Raw genomic sequence first — 21,017 nt, forward strand, 5'->3', positions numbered from 1 at the left:
TAATTCATTGTGTTGTGCTAGAGATAAAAGGACAGCTGCTGCGTGGGATCCTCTTGCTGCTTAACAACATAACTGTGTCAGACTATTCTTATCTAAACCAACCAATCATGGATTTTTTTCCAGGGATTTTTTCCCCCACAAAACTTTATTTAACAGTCAATTTGTAACGTATAGCTTTTGTTGAAAGCTACGTCACTACTTGGGTCTAAAAATAGCTACACTACAAAAAACGCTACTTGGTTCAAAAGGAGTGAAGCTACCATCAAGCTACTGATAAATGTAGTTAAGCTATGTAGCTTCGCTACTTGTAGCTAGCTACTGCCCAACACTGAGTATAACAAACTATACTTTTACTCATTTTGCCCACCCGGAACTCATCGAAGGACCCCTAGTCCCCATTTTGAAAACTACTGTTGTAAAGGACTAAAGCATGCAGCATCTAAAGATGTGTTTGGAGAATAGGATGGAGAAAAAAAAGCCCATTTCAGCTAATGATGCTGGACTGTTCCCCTAGTGACTGTAATATGTGCTATTCTAGTCAACACTGGACAGATTAAGACAGTCACAAGCATACTTCAGACACCACCGTCAAGGCAAGACATTGAGACAAACATAATATGTTGCTATCATCTTTGGTGGAACATCTTTGTGAAATATGAGGGGAATAGGCTGACAGGCTGTCTCTGCAATGTGACAAGAAATGCATGCATTTCACATCTCCGGATAGTTTTCGTGAACATGAGGTAAACAAGGAAGGCCTGACAGAAGCCTGCTTCTGGAAGCAGGCTTCTGTCAACCTTCTGGAAGCAGTGGCACCTCAAACAAAACAAATGAACTAAAACAAAGCATTAAACAAAAAGCAGCCCAAATAACATACTTAGTTATTTAGCCTATCCTAAAGCTAATTTGTAATGTGCCAAGCCACTGTTAGTTTACTGCTTGTTGGCCATGGTAAATGTGCTCTGGTTGCAGTGGTGGAAGTACATTTACTCAAGTACTGTACGAGATACTTTTACTTTCCTTAAGTGTTACCATTTATAATCCACTACATCCACTACATCTCAATGTCAAATATTGTGTCTCTTTACACCACTATAATTACTTGACAGCCTTACGGCAGGGCTCCACCGGACGAGTTGCGTCTCCGTCGCGTGCATAAAAAAACGAACCGGGGCAATTTTAATGCAGTCACGCAACGCAACACGGGCAGTGGAGCCACCCTTCATTGATTAAAAAGGGAACATTCCCTGACGGTGACGGAGACGCTGACGCGCCCGGTGGAGCACCGGTGTAAGTTACAAGTTTCTTTGCAAATTTAGATTAATAATACAAAACATGCATTAACCAATTAAGCGCCATTTTAGACTTTGGATGTTCAAAATGAATAGCCAATCCACAAGCTTGTCAATCTGTTTTTCAAAACAGTCAGACAACTTTGAGCACCATTACTTTGCTTCTGTAAGTATATTGATGCCAATACAGCAGCAACAAATACTAAACAAACGTGTGTTTTTCAGGATAAGGATTCACGGCCATTTAGGAGTCCTAGACCACAGATGTTTTTAACTATATTTTGTCAAAAAGTGCTAAATCGATTGGTTAAACCCCCTTAATAAAAGCTGAGCACTCATAAAATAAGAACACTAGAACAGGATAACAAATCATCCACAGATCCGTCAGTGTAACAAACAAACAAACAAAAAAAGTAAACATTTACCCACGGGAACATTGCCACAAAAAATGTCAATGTCAACTACCAGAAGGAAGAACTGCTTAGTGATGGACAGAGATGACGATAATACAAAGTAAAAACATCTTGTTATTTCCAACTGCATTCTTCACTGTAAAATTAACTAGAAAAGGGAAGAAAAACCACTGGGCGGGCATGACTGGGTGAACCTTTTTCTGCCTATTGGAAGACTGATCCAGAGTACAAGTCTATTCAATGGACAGGAGTTCAATTCAGTTTGGTTCAAACTGGCTCATAAATTCATAACCTGATTTTCACCTGGCAGAATCTTCAGATCTCGATATTACATAAATTATCTCACACCCCCACAGACATGAATTAGTGCAGGTCCATACCGTACATAGAGCTATTAGGACATGACCACCTGCTATTCTTTATTCGCCGTTTAGTTTAAAGGACTGTATATTGTTCAGATCTCACACACACACACACACACACACACACACACACACACACACACACACACACACACACACACACACACACACACACACACACACACACACACACACACACACACACACACACACACACACACACACACACACACACACACACACACACACACACACACACACACACACACACACACACACACACACACAATTAAATTGTCTATAAAGCAGCATGGAGGGGGTGGTAAGAGGCTCACAAGACAAAGTGCATGATGCAGAAGAGAACAAAGCTGATAAACCAGACCCAACAAAGTCAATCCTAGAGGGATCCGTGTCTCTCATCTGTTCCTTTCTATGCCTGATTTATATGTGGTTGCACGCCGGTGTCGTCAGACGCAAAAAAGCCAATCATTATACTGTATAGACGTGCTATTTTTAGCAACACAATACTGCCGTACAACCTGTACCTAGACTGTTAGTCCAAGTTCTTGCTTGCTCAGGGTGGGATCTCTGTTGGTTCTCTGCTCTACATGGAAAGTGTCTTGAGACAACTTGTTGTGATTTGACACTTTAATCAAATTGAATTGAATTAGTCCCTTGACGCCTGTAGCAAGAAGAACATTCACAGTGAGGCATCAATGTATTACAGCCCCTCCTCTCGTGGTGCGAACATTGAGTTCGCATTCAGGCAAAATATAGAACAACATATCCTTCACTTCAGCTAATAAGATCAAAATCATCAATTTCAATCCATTTCCAGAGCTACCAACCTGCACACATTTTGTGTACCAACCACGCAATTCTAGGTGTCTATACGCCTAGAATTGCGTGGTTGGTACACAAAATGTGTGCAGGTTGGTAGCTCTGCATTTCTAAATCATAGGCAGCGGGTGCCATGCCAGGGGTAGAGCAGGGATAGGCCTATAAAACAGAACAGAAGACAGGGCAGCCGTCATGCTGAATTTCTACTACTAGAAAGTGGCGTGTCTTTACTACAGCAGATGTTAGCGAGACACTGTCACAAAACCAATTAAGAAGTCTGCAACCTCAGTCACTGCAACTTTACTGTCCATGCATGATTAAAAATTACACATCAAAACCAATTGCTTCCATGCTGGCCCATACCTCTCTTGTTCTATCACACTAAAACTAAAATCATTTGTGCGCATTAAAATCCTCATAACTCAGAGACTGTAAAAATGTAACAAAATATATCCTTGAACAGGTCCCTGAATTAAATGAACACACCGGATTTTACCTAACACAGCAGTTGGGTACAGAAAACCACCCAGGGCTCATCAACATGCCGACTTGTGGTGGACATTTTCCTCAAACTAATCACCCTTCTAAGAGCCTTATGGTCCGCAAAGAATTAAGGAAAAACATGTCCTCTTTTCCATTGAATTTAAGAGTCTGTCTCGAAAGACTACTGTCTGTGCAGCTCCCATACAAGCTGGTGAAGCTGCTTGTCAGCAGGGTCTCGATCGTCCCTTGGTAGAAGGCCCTGTTGGTTTGTGGACTCAGGCTGAACAGCCTTCTAGCCGTGCTTCAAACTAGCATGATGGAACACTTAATCAAAACAAATAAATCACCTGCTCTGTTCTCCCGGAGCGCAGCAGACTGGGTTGCTAGTTTCTTGGGACATTTGTGGTCGTAGTGGCTACATCTGTCATTACATTTTTGTAGATTTTTTGCGATTATCTTAGTTTTAAGGGTAACTGTTACTCTTGTTACCCTGTATAATTGCAATATTACACTCGAGGAGTCGAGGGGGTGCTTTAACATCATTAATGCACTTCTGCACTGCATTTCGGAACTCCTGCAGTTCCCGCCGTATCGCAGGCGTGCATTAATGATGTTAAAGCCACCCTCTCTCGTGTATTGTGTAATTAAACCCTATATATATTGTTGTAGAACTAGCACGAATAAGTGATCTACAAGCTCATGTGTCTCATTATGACTTGTTACCTTGTACATCAGCTATTTTTGCTATTTATGAAACATTTAGATTTTTTTCTTTTTGACAAATGCTGCCTATAATGACATGCCCAAATAACACATATAAAAGCAATGGAAAAAAGACTAAAGGCCTATTTATAGTCTGGATTTTCGGTGGTGAGGTGACCACCGCTCTGGTGGTGAGCTGACCACCGTAGCTGAAATAACGTTGAGCGGTGGTGAGTAAAAACAGAGAGAAGGGCTGGAGCGGTGGCGGTGGTTTGCTCTTCACCGCGGCTCGTGACGTTCGGTGGTCACCCCACCACCAAAGATCCAGACTATGTATGAGCCTTTAGTGGTCATGTGCCCTAAAAGGTTACCCAACCCTGATGTATTAGTTTGTAGTTACCAAGTACTCTATGAGGGCACTATGAGGTGCAGAGCTGAAAAGATTATTCATAACGAGATTTTCGGGCCGCTAAGCAGCCTTCAAATCTAGTTTTAAAGTATAGTCTCCAAATATGGGCATGTTACGTCTGTGATGTCCACCCACCATCCACTGGCCACCTAAGATAAGCAATATTTTCACTCAGATTACCACATTATTATCATAATACAATATGTTTTGTGCATGACCTGGTGGAGATTAATACCACTTAACCCCTATTTCATACTTTGCCATACGACTAGGTTTCCCATTGAAAATACAGTTTCTTCGTTGACTGGAGTACAACCGGGGTTCTATACTATATGCCGCCTAGATAGTCTGTTTTAGCGATTTTCAAACGTATTGTAAAGCATTTTTAAATCTTTGCTTATAATGAATGACATGACCACTACAGACGCACCAAGTTGAAAGCGGTTAAGTCCACAAAAAATAGCAGATCTACAAGCTCACAACAGGTTGCATTGAGACATGTTATGATCGGCTATTTTCACCAAATGTTCTCCCAAATAGGGTAGGCCATTTTGTTCTCAACATCCAGAAATGGTCCGTTATACGGCCCAGGAGTTAAAATTGAGAATTGTACAGTGTAGAAAACGTACACTCACAGTTAACTGCAGCTACAGTTTCAGTTGAACCCCTGGTGAGCCATTGAATATAGGCAAACGTCAAATTTTTCTTTTGGGTCTTGAGCTAAAACGCTTTGCAACCGGTGGAGTAGTAGGCTGTATACCTGCAAAAGCTGGCCTCATGGTGAAGTCATGGTCATCCACACGGAGCAGGTGGTCCTGCTTCGCCCTGCGAACTTTAGTCCCATCCTGCGTCTTCTTGGAGAGGGGGCTGACCAGAGCATGGAGACACAGGGACATTTATGCATTGGCTTTCTTGAGAATAAAGCCATCTATATACGTACATTGTGTAAATTACAAAAGCAAAATGATTTAGGGTAGCCTATACTTTTATGATGAATAGATGCACAATGGCTACGAAGTGGATTGTTTGGTAAACACACAATGACTAGAACACTAGTATAAAGCTTTATAAAACAATAATATTGCCAATATGGGATATTGTTTCAATTCAGAGAAACTGCACATATTTCAGATTAGGTATAGCATATCATTTCATTTGGATTGGATGCATACAATACCCCACTTTAACCCAGGGCTGTCTTTCTTCAGTGACAGAAATAGACATCTTATAAACCCATTCAAAAATATGTCAAAACTATCACATTGCCTCCATATTCGAGTGAAGCTCCCGCGGGGAAATACATGTAAATGCCATTTTAATCTCCTACATCTTTGCTGCTGCTGTGGGATATATTCCACAAGCAGTCAAAGATCAGTATGGGCTACTCCATCAGCTGCCTGGAGTAGCCAACATGTCTGCGCTTTGGATAAGTATGCACATTACGCACGCACGGCACAACTCACTTTAACGTTAGCCTACTAGCATATAAATCTAACATTAGTCTTACAAGACATTAGTCCTTGTTGCGCTGCAACAAAAGGACCAAACGGCTGTTGGCTAGCCTATAATGAAGGTGACCTTATTCAATAGAGACAAAACAAAACACTTACTTGCCGGTCTTGTGGGAATCCACAGCTACAGACCACCGTCTTCTCCGACTTCTACTCTTTCGGCTGCACTCCCCGACGACAATCAAGCAAAAAAGGAAAAACAAAAGCCTGGTATAAGATGGCATTATCAGACGCGAACTTTAACAGTCCTCGAATGAGTATACAGCTAGAGCCCTTTCACACCGCGCCCGAAACGACTTTCGCACTGAACCATCTCGTTGTCAGAGGCGGAGGTGTGACATTACGCATCGCAGAGATGATCCGACTAAATGGCTTCATGCGCTGTGGACCGCTGCGCTGCACCGCACGCATGCAGCAGCATCAGGACCAGCAGCAGACAAGCCAGGGCACCCTCCTCACTTATCCTGACGTAATACCAGGATTTGTAGTAGCCTATAGGCTAGGCTACTCTCTGCCACACGCCACCTTCCAAAAGTGTTCCCCGGCCCTAGCTGGTTAAAACCCTCGTTTCGTAAATTCGTGAACTCCGTGCGTTATCAGGCAGCTGTTGGCCAGTACGCCTAGTACTCGTTTTGGTGTGCTCTGCATGAGCCGGCAGAGCCGCTGAAAGAAACCATTATCATTAAGCTTTAGGTCAGGCAGGAGTCCCATCAAAACCATTTCAGGTCTCCCACATGGAACTAAGTATAGCCTATCTCGGTGGATTATGGGTATTAGCATTAGCAAGTCAGAAATCATCATGTTTTCTAGAAATTGAGCTCAGCGCGAGTTGGCAAAATAAATGATGAAAACTTAAACGAACTTTCAAAGGGTGTGTGGTGCTGCAGCAATATGAAATGTTGCCTCTTTAGTGAATTCCTTAAATTCTATAGCTCATTCAAGCGCTCAACACAACCCATGTGAACTTGTAGATCTGCCATTTCAGCATTATAGGCATTTATTTATTGGACCGGCATTTCTCTGCTCTATATGAGGAGCCTAAACATCTTGGGATCTGGCATTATAATACAATTTCATAGATTTCATTGCATCTGCATGCTCTCTTCAAAGGGACCAAATGTGTAAAGATTCCAAGAAACTTTGAGACAACATCAACAAATAACAGACAATATAATTATAATATTTTATTAAAGTGATTTACGTTGTGTGTGTGCGTGTGTGTGAAGGCAGCAAGATATTATAAAGACCTTCATAAATGCCACGTTAATGTGTGTCTGTTATTTTTTCCACCCATGCCCTGAATAAAATACCTGGACAAGATATAACACATGGCTCAAGTACAATGACAAACATAATAGGTGTTATGGCTACCTCTGGGCCCGTGATCCTGAAACATTTACATTTCAAGAGGATCCAAAATAACTCTGAGAGTTCTCTTGAGAGCGTACAAAATGTTCCATTTGTACGCTCTCAAGAGTTACAGGCCCGGAAGGATTCATTTGGAATCCGCCTCGAGGAACCCCGAGTGTCCCTGGACCCCTCTTTGAGAACCATGCACTGGTCTGGGCTGTGTGAAGGCAGCCATGTTGTAAATTGGAGTCACGAGACCCATGCCGGCTACGACGTGAAACATTGCTTCCCATCTATTCTTGCATTGACATCAATGAGAATGATAAGTCCTAATGGGAAATACAAAATAAAATAGGGAGCAGTTATAGGCTATAGTCCCTGGGTTGGATTGCACTGGTAAAATAAAGATGGGGCAATTATAAACTCAAACTATATGAAAAGGGAATTATTGGTGTGTGGGGGGATTTCCATCTGTAAATCAAATTAGCCATTATTATTATTATATTTACATTTTAGGCATTTGAGTCAATATATTGATCAAGATGGACTACAAAATAATTTGTTAAATTGGGGATCAGTGTCTTGGTTTTAGGTCACTTTCATGACAGCGTGCATCATATCCGTGGCAAATGTCTGCCGTCGGGACTTTTCTGTCATGGGACCCCATCAGTCTTTAAGATTGCCAATGTCACCCATGCATTCGTAGCGAATGTCCTTGGTGTCACATTGGATCTGTCCATTCACGCCGCAAAAGCCTCATTAATTTCTACCAGTGCAAATGGGCCCTTACGCGGTCACACCATTAAGCGCTGCTGTGGTGATGAACACTTCAAAGCATTTTCTCATCTTTTTTTCTTTTTGTACTTCGGTAAGCAGATTTACGCAGCACAGAGTCACTCGGGCAAGATCTCATTCCCTTCAATAGGGACTTATGGGAAATCTCTACACTGTATGCCACAATGTAGTGAACCTATTGCGGCCCCAAACACAGAATCAATAAGGTAGATGGACGATACATATCTTGCACACATAGTCTACAGCAGTGATTCTCAAGTATCACCCCCCCCCCCCCCTCCACAAGGACTGCCATAATTCTGAGAATGTACAAATACCCTGTCAGAGTTATAGACCTGCAAGGGTCCATTTGGAACCACCCCCTCAAGGAACACTGAGGGTGCCTGTACCCCACTTTGAGAACCACTGGCCTACAATATATTTTGTGGAATAAAACTATTTTCCGCACCACCAAACACCTACCCCCCATATTCATTAAACTTCATTGTTGACGTTATAGTACAGTTTTAATTAATATTTAATAAGGAGAGCAAGCAGCAAACCCAAGTAAAGATGACCGTCTGAAAAACTAAAAGGACAGAGAGGTATAGTAAATGTTTGTTGAATAGACATGACTCATTAATTGAACAAATGCAGGACACTCTAGAGCAAATGCACAATGATTTTACTTCGACCCGGCGCCCCTATGTTGGGCATGATATTGTAGGTGGAAAATGTCAAACCTTTTTGAAAATTAAAATAAAAACGATCTGATATACAAGCTCACGACTTCACACACACACAAACATCGTGAGCTTGTAGATGGGCTGTTTTACATTTTCATATATAAAATAGGGCTTGAGTGGTTAAAAACACACCACCTCCTGGGCCTCCTTGGAGGGGTTCACGTAGAGTCAACCGGCACCTCCTCCTCGGGAATGAAAGTCTCCCCCCTACCCAGTGAAAACAGGTGCACATGGTTCGAGTGGTGAAAGAGAATATCTGCAACACCGAACATTACCTGGTTTAATACCGCTTTTTTTTTTTAAAGCCAGGCTTCAGTCTGGTTTCGGTGTCGAAAACCCCAAGGCTGTCCATGGTCCGGTCGGGGGTCGGGCTGGGGGACTAGGGAACTATAGCAAGAGGAGAAGCGGTTAACTGGAAAGCTATATATGCTTACAGACAAGCTACTGGCTTCGCGGGTACGCAGGGCCGGCGATCAAAGCGTCACAGGTCATAGTCAAACTTGTACTCGTGGGCCAGGTAGATCCGGCGGAAGATGAGCGCGGCCAGCACCAGGGTGAGGACCGCGATGAGGACCGCTGAGGCAGTGTGGCTGGCTTCCTGCGGGTGAGACATGGGACCACAAACGCTATTACCGTTTATTTTGTCAAATAGGTTTTTATTGAGAACAGATTATAAATTGTTGTAGATTAAACATTGTGATATAATTAAAAAAATATTTTATAGAAAACAGAAAATGAAAGAAACCCCTCAACCCTCCCACCCATACTGCTCAGTGACACCGCATACTATAGAATAAAATAGTAATAATAATTTGAAAAATGGAAAACATCTGAAAAGAAAATGGCGTACAGTCAACCATATCAGTGGTATCCTGTCTATTAATTGTTTCTACTCAAGTAATAGAGCACCGAAGTCCTGACGTAACTCGCTCATCCATTCCATTCCCCTGGTTCGCGGAAGTAATGTCTCTATGGTGAATAACATGGGCTGATCTTAATGTCGTCTACTATAAGCGTTGTGGTCCAAAAATAAACAAGCTGTCTCTGCGTTATTGTCAGGGAGGTGTCTCTGTATCGTTTGCAACAGTCAGTCACTCATATATGATACAATCTGCTTCTAGCGAAAATGTAACTAATTCAGTAGCAGTAACATTAGCGTTTTCTCTCAGTCAGTTGATTCTTCATATCCATATGAGTGAAGCGGCCGGGATGACATGTTTATTTTTCAAACACAGTTCTTATATGAAGCAATCTAAAAATCCTCCTATGGCGATTTCAATGCAACAAAAAAAAATACATGAACCTGGGGACTGACGCCCTCTACTGAAAGTGACGTCAGACTTCGGTGCTCTATGGACAAGGGGCAGCCAAACCTTGTCTCTCCCTGTTCCTCAGGAAATACCTTATTCTCTCAAGATGAAGCGTATACTAGTAATTTCATTTAGCCAATGCTTAAATGCAGGAGCCTCCTTTTCCAGTGCGTCAAAATTTGTTTTTTTGCTCTATCAGACCATATGAGAAGAGTTGTTTCTGTGCTAACGCTATTACCGTTTGTCAGGGAAACAAAACAAAACAAAGCACTCGCAATAATTATATTGTGGAGATTTAAATGTATTAATTTTAATTGTCTCTGTACACTCATGGACCTCTCTTTGCCAAAAATAGCAGACCCACATGTGTTGTGATCTTGTCGATCTGCTATAATTGAACTAATCCCCCCCCCCCCCCCAGAATATGGTAGCTGGTTATCAAAAGTGTAATTTCAAGTTTTTAACCCATTTTGGGCGGGAACCCCTTTTGGTGTTAGCATTATGTTATGCTTTAGCTATTGAAAAATAGCAGATCTACAAGCTTGTAGGTCTGCTATTTTTGAAAAATCGAAGAACGACTGACATAGCTTTTTCAGAAAACTGTCAGGATGTAGAAGACATTTTTAGAATCTGATCTCAGGTCAAAATGGGTTAAGCATATTTTGATTATCGCAATTATGTTGGCCATAATAGTGAGGTGAAATGTTCTCATGGTCCATACCTGCGGGTGAGGGACATGAGGGCCGGCGGGGAACGCAGAGAACGCAGGGGGCCTGGCCGCTCTCTGGTCCTGCTGCTGCTGCTGCTGAGCACGGCGCTGCCGCGGGCTCAGAGACTGACCACTGCTCCTGGAGGTCGCAGGGGGACACGGGACCTCCTCACTGGCAGCTGGTGATGATGACGAATCCTCTTCCGACCGCTGGAGGGAGAGAGAGTGGAAGTGTGAGTGTGTGTGAGGGATTCACAATGGAGACACTGGAATCAACACAAATGTAGTATTCAAAACAGGCACCGAAAAGGGTACGAAAACAAACAATTTTAATTCTAAGAAAATCAAACAAACTGAAGGAGGCCAAATCCAAATACTTGCACTTGCTGTGTTTGCACTTTTATTAATTTTACTTGCTGTGTTTGCAGTTGTACTGTACTTGTATTAATGTTACTTGCCGTGTGTTTGCACTGTAGTAGTACAGTTATTGTTGAGCGCCACTAGTCTGTCTGTCTGTCTGTCCGTTTGAGCATGGAATGTGATGTACTGTATGATGATAAGAGCTTCACACGAGTGGGATTTCTTTCACACAGAAAGCTATTGCAATGCCACATACTTCCTGGTAGTAGGGGTGTTTCATGCCACATACTTCCTGGTAGTAGGGGTGTTTGCCTTCCCCAAAATCACTATGAGAATGATTCCCCCCAGATGGTACCGATGACCCCACATTTTGAGTCCTGGCTCACGGATTACTGGGGTTCCCTGGACCCCACGTTGAGAACCACTGAAGGGAACCCTATAGGGGGATTCATAACAGTAACACTGGAATCAATATGAATACAGGATTTCCATGCAAAGCATGAAGGTGTATTGAGTCAGAGACCGCCTTGTGTTGGTTCTCTCATGCACATTCAGCGTGTGCATGTCGCGCACACACACACACACACACACACACACAACTTGAGCATACAGACATTTCTGTCAGCGGTTTATCTAAAGAGGCAGCTGTTATCCGAACACCACAGGCGGTGCGTTTTCGCTTTTGTGGTCGTTCAATGCCACACCGTTTCTTTCATGTTCGACACCTTTGCCACAGCATTTTATGAAGAACTTTTGACTTTCTCACTTTCAACATCCTCGTTTCAACAAAACTTGCCACAACTAAATAAAAAAATCACACCAGTGTGAACCGAGTGGTGCAACTCCCGTCTATTGGTTCTCTGTATCATTCCAATTTGTATCGTCCAATTTCTTCTCTGTATCGTTCCAATTTCTTCTCTGTATCTCTGGTGCCCCCTACTGGTATAAATATGTAACATACTCGTGCTCACTTATACATACATGCAGGTACACACACACACACACAGGTACACGGATGTCCAATTTCTTCTCTGTATCTCTGGTGCCCCCTACTGGTATAAATATGTAACATACTCGTGCTCACTTATACATACATACATACATACATACATACAGGTACACATACAGGTACAAACACACAGGTACACGGACGTTGCTGGATGTAGGAGTGGTTGCACCACTCAAAAGTTCTGAGTGCATCGCTCATATACAGAAAGCTAAAGCTGATGAAATCATCCCTGCAGATTTTGTTTAACATTCATATCGCTGTCATTTTATTTATTTAAACAAGAAATAACACTTTGGCCAATTACAGAATGACTACAGGGAAGTCTGTTGAGCTCATGGGAAGAAGACTACAAGAAGCAAAAAAACAGAGGAGAAGAGGAAGAAATTATATAAAGCAGTGATTCTCAAACCTTTGAGTTTGCTATGCAAATATCGCCCTTCCTATACACTTGCTCTGGAAGAACAGGGAGTGGGGCTGTGGGGCTGGGCCACCATGCTCACAGCCTCACACGATGCATGGTCTATTTGGCTTTACGTCCTTTTCAAGCAGTGGGGCACCGTATGAATGTGTTACCCAGCATCTTTTTACTTTTCCTGATTATTTTCATGTATTTTACTTTGTGCAGCACTTTGGAAACCTTGTGTTTTATGAAATGTTATATAAATAAATTGGATTGATTTGGTCAATTGTGGCCAGGTGAGATAACACTAACTTATATTACCATCTTACACTATTCAATTGATTATTGTTTTCGCTAGTACTAAATGGAATATCCCCCCCCCCCCCTTCCGTGTCTTGAAAAGGTCAAACAAAACAAAAACAGCCTGGTAGTGGCTAAATGCAGCAAGAAAGAAATCATTAATAAGTTCATCTATATCCAGACAAATGCAGAACGCGATGGCAAAACAGCCAATGTTCCATCAAATACAATTCAGTCAGCTAGACTGGAAAGCATAGACAATGCAGACCCTGAAGCATTGCTCGGTGGAACATTTGATTTGTAAGGCAATGTCAACAAAAATGTGCGCGTGTTTCCTTTGACTTTTAATGAATTCTTTGAAATGGGACCGTTCCCTCAGCAAAGTAATCTTGCCAGTGGCCCAGTGTCTTGATTAGTTTATTTCGCTTGATTGCTGTAGAGTGAATTTCATTTCCTTGGACGCATTGGATATTGTCGTTAAGAAATCTAAAACATTGGTCTGCCACAAGTTTATCGACAATTATAGTGAACACATCGCGCCAAACCTTTCTTTTTCCAGATATATTTGGTTAATCATCTGGCCCCAGCAGGTGCCACACACTCCGTTTGACTCCTTCCTTCCCACATGCACACACGGGGATAAGACAGTGGCATTTTGCAGTCCAGAAACAATAAAACCAATTGTAAATTAGCTCGCGGCCCACTGGGAGGGCCTCCAGGAGTCTGAGGCCCCTGGGCTGCAGCCCCGTGAGGCGTCGGGCCGTGTCTTAATCCGGGCCTGGAGACACATGCAGTATTTCAGCACCTTTATAATTGGACAGCTCCAGTACGGGTGGCAACAGGACCCGAGGACACTGAGGCAACAACTTGACAATATTTCAACCGACTCAAGCCACATTATGTTAACAAATGAATACATTAAATTAACAAGTCCTCTTTAGTTGTTAAAAACGAAACAAAAAAATCGTGATCGGCTAAAATCGCCTACTGAAAATGTACACATAATTTAATATTAACGGTAATATTGTACTGTCTGGCACATTTCCAAGATGCGCCGATGGCGGTGAAATCAGAGCCATTTAATATGTCTCGAAAGACTGCTTACTGCGAGTCCATGTGGTTCACTTGGTGAAGCAAAGCCTAAAGTCAGATGTCCCAGTCCACAAAATTATTGGACTGTTATGTTGTACAAACAGCATGCAAGAAGCTGAATTGTTCATCTCTGTAACTATGCACGACATACAGACCAGAGAGACGCCGTAGTCATTAGATCGTGATAGCATGGTTGCGAATGCAATGAGCACTAACTATGAGACCCTGCAGATCAGGTTCTGTATGTCTGTGTGTGTGTCTGTCCCGCTGTGACACCACCTGCCCGCCACCAGAGGGAGCAGCTGTAGCACACACACACACACACACACACACACACACACACACACACACACACACACACACACACACAAGCTGCGTTCGCTTCCCGCGTTTGCGCGTCTTACTTGTCATAGGTTAAACACATGATGCATGATAAGCGAACAGAACATTTATGTAATATTTTTTAAACTGTGATTGAGGGTGAGAGGGGACCAAAACATTGGTTTCGAAACGCTTCTAAAAAATGCCTAAGCTGCCCCTGCTGGGTTGCAGCTGGCACAGAAATCTATCCTCTTAGCTAACATCAACCCCTTGGCCATATTATCTAACCACTTTCAACCTGGAATGCTTATTTTGGGCATGTCATATAGGTGATGCTCAAATCTAAAAACAAAACAAAAAAGGTAAAATAGGCGATCTACGAGCTTGTAGGTCAGCAATTTTTGCAATACAAAGTTTATAAGGCTTAAGTCAATGAAAACGACCCTGTGAAAATGCTGGCATCTACTCTGCGGTTGTTGGAAACCCGGGCAGCGGGACCCGTAGTCTTCATCATCATTTTTCTTCTTCTTCGGTCGTATGTCCTTAGACCTTAGAAGTGTCCATGTCTCGGAACCATAGAGTAGAATCGGCTCAACGGTCGCCCTAAATATACTTACTATATACTTTTAATATCTTACTAAGCTGGGATGACCAGATCTTATGCATGTCATTGCAGGCTGACCAGGCCATACCCTTCCTAGTTTGAAAGTCCTTTTGGGAAGAAGATATATATGAACCCAAATACTTGTAGTAAACTTGTTGTAAACCCGTAGTCTTAGACCATTATGCTAGCGAGTTGGCTGCATGAGTTGGTTTGGAATTTGTATTTGAGGCTGAGAATGTGCTCCGCCCCACAGGTGCATAATACTTCTTACTAGGAGTAGGGAGGTAGGAGGGGGGCAATCAGAGGCAGCTGTGGCGTTACCATGGTTAGAGACGGACGTAGTCTAGAATTAAGCATGAGAGAAGGGAAACGTCGAAGGCCGACCGACCGTTCGATAGCAGTGGACTAGACGTCAAACCACAGGCTAATTTTAGAACCATAATAGCCATAGTAGCCATCTAGTCTGTCTGTGTCGGCAGACGGCTATGAACTTTTAAATAGTGAAAATAGCAAAGCTTGCAGCACCTTGTGATACTGTAGCCCATATTGTAGCTTGTAGCTAATTCTTCATAAATACTGTGTGTCAAACAGGAAGTAGTGCCCCTAAGAGACCCGTGCTCTTAGGGGCACTACTTCCTGTTTGACACACTGCATTTCATGATCAAGTGAAGCCCTTCCAACTATGCGCCAAATCAATGAGCCCGTTATCTTCTATGATAAAGTGACACCCCCACACATACGCAGACTCAGAGCATGTAAAAATGTCCCTAAAGCATCATTCTCCCTACCCACGTTGGTAACGGAGATAGCTCATTAAGTAGGAGTGGGTGGATTATATGGTGTGTGTGTGTTGGTGTGCTTTCAAGATTCCAGGCTTTATTTTGTCAAGAAAAAAGGGGGAGTAACTTTGATTTAGAGCAAGGAAGCAAATACCAGCTCAAAATGTAAAGATGAAAACAAACACTCCCTGGTGGCATGGAGCTGCTCAGCCGTTATTTGCATGCCCAGTAATTGCGAAAAGTACAACCATAGTTTCTTAAAAGCTGTCTTTTCAGACAGGGAGCATGTGATGCAGAAGTTGTCACCTGGATCAATGGCAGGACTGCTCCAGGTCTGCTCATGAGAGGCGCGACTCGCGCTGCGAGATAGTCGGTGCCGGCTGATACATCCATTTGGGACGTTTCCAAATTTGAAATAAAAAGACTGTTGCTTTATCGCGGCCTGTATTTGCGTTCTGTGTGTGTTTGAGCAGTTTAAGCATAATAAGACTCGAGAATTTGGCTCAGAGTTACAGACCTGCAACTCCTTAACCCAGGGATATTCAATTGGCGGCCCGCGGGCCACATGCGGCCCGCGGAGCGCCCCCTTGTGGCCCCTGGAAGAATTTTGAAAAAAAAAAAAGTTTTTTTGAGAATAATAAGAGGGATAATAAAAGTTACAGGTATGGTGTGTGCGATATTAATTGTTTGATTACCATAATGACGGTAATCATTAAAGGACCACTTTTCAACCTATCTTCATATAATAGGTCCTCACTAATAATCATGATAAAATGACACGTTTTTTTCTACTCGGTCTGTGTCACATAGGAGGGCTGTGGGCAGTTCAGAAACCCACCCAACAGTGACATCAATGGAGAATCCAAGCTAATAGAAACTGCAGGCTTTCTAGTCCTGAAAAGTTGCAATGCGAAAATGGAAGCCATCATTCTCACAATAATAAACCCTGTTAGGGTCCATTTGGTTCCATTTGTACACAGTTACAGTTACAGACCCATAAGGGTCCATTTGGTTCCAAACCATCATTTCCCTGGGGACCCCCTGGAACTGCCTCCAGGACCCTGGGGGTCCCCGGACCCCGAACCCCACTTTGGGAATCACTGCTCTATGTAATCTGATCTTTATAGTCTGATAAACTATTCTCACGTAAATAAATCTTGTTTAAAAAACAATCTGCCTAACGATGATGTCACTGGTGGTCGTGGACGGGTTTCTGAACTGCCCACAGCAGAGTGAGTGTGTGTCTGTTTGTGTGTGTGTGTGTGTGTGTGTGTGTGTCCGTCCAGTCGTTAATGTCAAAGCAATGCTGTTTATGCACTGTCAAATAGGTCTAGGCCTACATCTATTCTAAGGTGGCATATACCTGTATAGACATATTATCCTGCTCATTACTGTGCGGAAATATACATAAATCTTCGTGTTTGAGCACAAAAAGCATTTTGAGAACCCACAAATTTCCGCGCTTCGCGCGCACACTGTGCGGCCCCCCACACACAATAATTCTACAGTTGTGGCCCCCGGCCTAATCTAATTGAATACCCCTGCCTTAACCCATTAAAACCGGGAAAGCTCCCAGTTACCTGTTCTTCCTGGAGTGCCTCAGAGTCCTCCAGGGTCTCTGAGGTGGACGTGTCTTCCTGCGTGTGTGTGGAGGACTCCTCACTGCCGTCCGCTCCACTGGTCTCGCTGGCCTGTCTGGACGAGCTGGTCTCCGCCTGCATTAGCACACAGAACAACATGGCTGCTTGCCCCATGTCAACGTATATCATTATCTACAGCAATTCCCTCATACGCCCAAGGTACTCCCACAGATATGTGTCTTACATCCAATTAAAGCAATTCTCAGACAGTAACTGGATGGCGTAGGGATAGGACGTGGCTGGTCACAAGGCTCACCTCTAAAATCACACATGCCCCCCTGCGGGACTACGATCACATTTCTTCAGACCTGTGTGATCCGAGACTATTCCTTCCCAGCTTTCCAACGGTCGATAAGAACACAAAGTGGAGTGCAAATTAAGTTTATTAAAAAAATATTTCACACTCCAAGTCAGTGAACAAATGTTTAGCTTTAAAGTAAGTGACTCCTTCTGGGGATTGTTCAGATGTGAATCAGTGGGTGATATTCCTTATTTCCTTTGTTAAAATAAGTGTTAAATGCAGCACCTCCATATCTCACACACATTATATATATATATATATATATATATATATATATAAATAACACGTGGAATCACTCAACATTCTTTTGCAACCCATTCTTTCACCCAGTGTCAATTATCTAATGTAATCCTGGTTGCCATCCAGGGTAGAGCAACGGACTGACCTCATGCTTCCTTCTATGCATGAGGTGCCCAAGGTGCTTATTTTCACCTGACAGGGGGGAGTTTCCCCGGTTGGACGTAGTGCATGGAAGGAACACGTTATTCCAACAAGTTCCTTTCCCCTCCATCAGGTGCCCTGGCTAGCCAGTATAGAGACAAGGATTACTGCATTTTTTTGTGAGGGTACCTACCCTAGGGGACAGGGACGTCCCCGGCGGGAATCTAACCCAGGACCTTCTAGTTGTGAGGCAACAGACTGCACCACCGTGGCAAACTATTGGACTATTTTACAAAAACCTATCACTTACATCCGCTTCAACAAGAGCTGGTTTCGGATTCAGAGATATCAGTGTGTGTTTCTCTATTGTTCAGCACATACTCAACAGGCTTTTCCCAAGTCATTTGTGTATTTATTATTACTGTATAAAAGTAGTATTGTGTGTTGGAGGATGTTTGAACGGAGTGTGAACCTTGAAGTTGATCTGCCGCGCTAGCTCTGTGTCCTTGTGGTCCTCAAGGCTGGGGTCGCTGTTGGGGGAGGGAGCATGGAGCGCTGTGCGCATGGAGCAGCCACATGCCTCGCAGCAGAAGTCCTGGGACCTGGTGGTCAGAATAGTTGGTCATTACAAGGTAGCTAGTAAACAGTACTTACCACTTAAGTCCTACTTTATACTTTTCTTGGAAAACCAACCCAAAACAAAACTATTCACTTCCACATTCACTTCCTTATAAACGGCTTACAGGGCTTAAAGCCAAAAACAATCCCAAGACTGAAAATGTTTTATTTTTTTTGCAAATCTGCACTGATCTCATTAAATGACCCCTATGAGATTCTCAGGACTGAAATCAGTCCCCAGGACTGAGAACTTTAAGCCCTGGGCTTAGCTCTGAAAAGGTCGAGCTGATGACATCACCCGTGACCACATTTTGGACAGCCTGACAAAATAGAACCATTTGCTCCCACTTGTACACTCAGAGTTATGGGGGTCCAAAAGAAAAACTAAAGTTTGAGAACCAATGAACTAGGTTAAAACACTGCAGACTACAAAATGTCTCCACAGTCACACGTATCAAGGCTGAATATAAAATACAACACAATATGCCATCAAAAAACTTGTGTGGTGGTGGCAGCGAAAGTGAGTGGGGGGCGGTGGGGAGGGAGACTGAATGACAGCTCTCACAATCCCCAGGGGCAACAGAGAAAGTAGAAACGGAAATCAAAGTGAGGTGCTATCGTACTCAGCGTCACAGGAGATAAACAAGCAGGCAGGTGGGGACACATTCTGTCTAGCTCATCTCCATGTGCTAATGAAACTCCTACATTCAGTGAACCTCCACCCAGAGTGTACAAATGGAACCAAATGCACCCGTATGGGTCCATATGGTTCCATTTATACCAGGCATGTAACGAATCCGATCAACTCGACTCAACTCGCGATATGATACGTATCACGATATAAGGTTCACAATACGATTTTCACAATATTTTAAACACAAAATAAATTTCCAGACAAATGACCCCCCCATTTATATGCATATGCTATCAACACTACAGCTTTGTAATGCTTTCTGGGTTTGAAGTGGTGTGTTTACACATAGTGCACAGCTGCACATCCATGCATGTCATGGTGGTTTGCCAATCCATGACGGATAGCAGCACTAAGTCGAGGGAGTTTAGAGGAACAGTCAACGAGAGAGACAGTGAGAGGGCACAAGGGAGGGAGAAAAAAAAACCCTTCTGGTACTATTTAATGAACAGCTTTAATTAGAAGAAAGTGGTCAGTGATGTGTGTGTGCCAGGAGGGACTGATAGACAGACATGACAAGGACTTCAGCTGCTAAAGAGAGAAAGACCCCCCCCTACTACCCCCCCACGAGCGTGCACATAGTTCAGTGCCACTGCCCTCTTCTGCTAATAGGACAGCAACATAGTGTTACTCTCCCTCGCTTCTCAGAAGGGTGAAATTAAGAGCAAAATACTTGCTGGAACATGACCCAGCCAGGGAATGTGCGTTTTGGCGATAATTAATTTGTCAAATTGAGAACGCAGAGGGCCTTCTCAATTTCCCCACATAATTGGACACGGTGGAGGGCACGTCTACTGTGAGTCAGGGGTTGAATGCATTACATCAGTGGTTCCCAAACACTGGGTCGGGGCCCATTTTTATGGGTCACGACTCACGAGTAAATATTTTATTACGTCAAAATCTTAAAGGGGGGCGGGGGGAATCATGAATTTACCGTCTGGCCGTCAGGATTAATTAAAGAATGATTACTTTATGCCAGGATATGGGCCCGTTCAACCCTTATTTTGAAGATCCAAAACACCCCGACCAGAACCACCGGATGTGTGAGAGTCCAGTGTTATGCCTTACAATAGATAGCCATCCGAAGCTAATGCAAGTAGCCTTTCGCCTAGATCGGATCAAAACATTTATACAACTGAATTAACGTAATTTATGTAAATTGGCACTTGCCGAGATTAATCAATTAACGTCGGTTACGTTTTTCGGCGGGGATTGTTAATGGAAGAGAGCAAAAATTGCAAAATAGTATGTAATTCCAGATTAATGTAATGGTCACCGATTAAGATCTACACTGATGCCAGTCATGTGGGTGCGGGGGCCGTACTCATGCAGGACGACAATCTAGATAATAGATAAGCCTGTTAGCTTTTATTCCAAGAAATTCAACTCTTACCAGCTAAACTACTCAGTCATTGAAAAAGAGGGATTGGCTTTGATTTTAGCTTTGCAACATTTTGACGTTTATGTAGGTGGTAGTACCCCTGTTGTCATTTATACAGACCATAACCCTTTGACTTTTCTAAACTTTCTGCAGTGTCCAAACCAGAGGTTGATTCGATGGGCACTGTTCCTGCAGTCCTATACCTTGGACATTCGTCATATTAAAGGGACGGAGAACGT

The 21,017-nt window shown here is 43.1% G+C and overlaps 2 protein-coding genes across 2 annotated transcripts in view; both read right to left on the minus strand.

Annotated features, from left to right (window-relative positions):
- LOC310877262 (gamma-aminobutyric acid receptor subunit rho-2-like) overlaps positions 1–6,236 on the minus strand; it is a gene marked incomplete at its 5' end in the record, with an annotated part of 38,670 nt that extends 32,434 nt beyond the window's left edge. The window contains 2 exons of the mRNA XM_083791070.1: positions 5,262–5,368; positions 6,112–6,236. Of these exons, the coding sequence (XP_083647196.1) occupies positions 5,262–5,368; positions 6,112–6,236 (232 nt within the window). The remainder of the gene's footprint in view (positions 1–5,261; positions 5,369–6,111) is intronic.
- Positions 6,237–7,221: 985 nt separating this feature from the next.
- ube2j1 (ubiquitin-conjugating enzyme E2, J1) overlaps positions 7,222–21,017 on the minus strand; it is a 34,821-nt gene continuing 21,025 nt past the window's right edge. Inside the window, exons 6-9 of the mRNA XM_083790408.1 lie at positions 18,561–18,690; positions 17,347–17,481; positions 10,914–11,111; positions 7,222–9,480 (exon numbers count right to left, since the gene is read on the minus strand). Of these exons, the coding sequence (XP_083646534.1) occupies positions 9,364–9,480; positions 10,914–11,111; positions 17,347–17,481; positions 18,561–18,690 (580 nt within the window). The 3' untranslated portion in view covers positions 7,222–9,363. The remainder of the gene's footprint in view (positions 9,481–10,913; positions 11,112–17,346; positions 17,482–18,560; positions 18,691–21,017) is intronic.

This window comes from Protomyctophum parallelum (assembly GCF_964188405.1).
Source record: "Protomyctophum parallelum genome assembly, chromosome: 19".
NCBI lineage: Eukaryota > Metazoa > Chordata > Actinopteri > Myctophiformes > Myctophidae > Protomyctophum > Protomyctophum parallelum.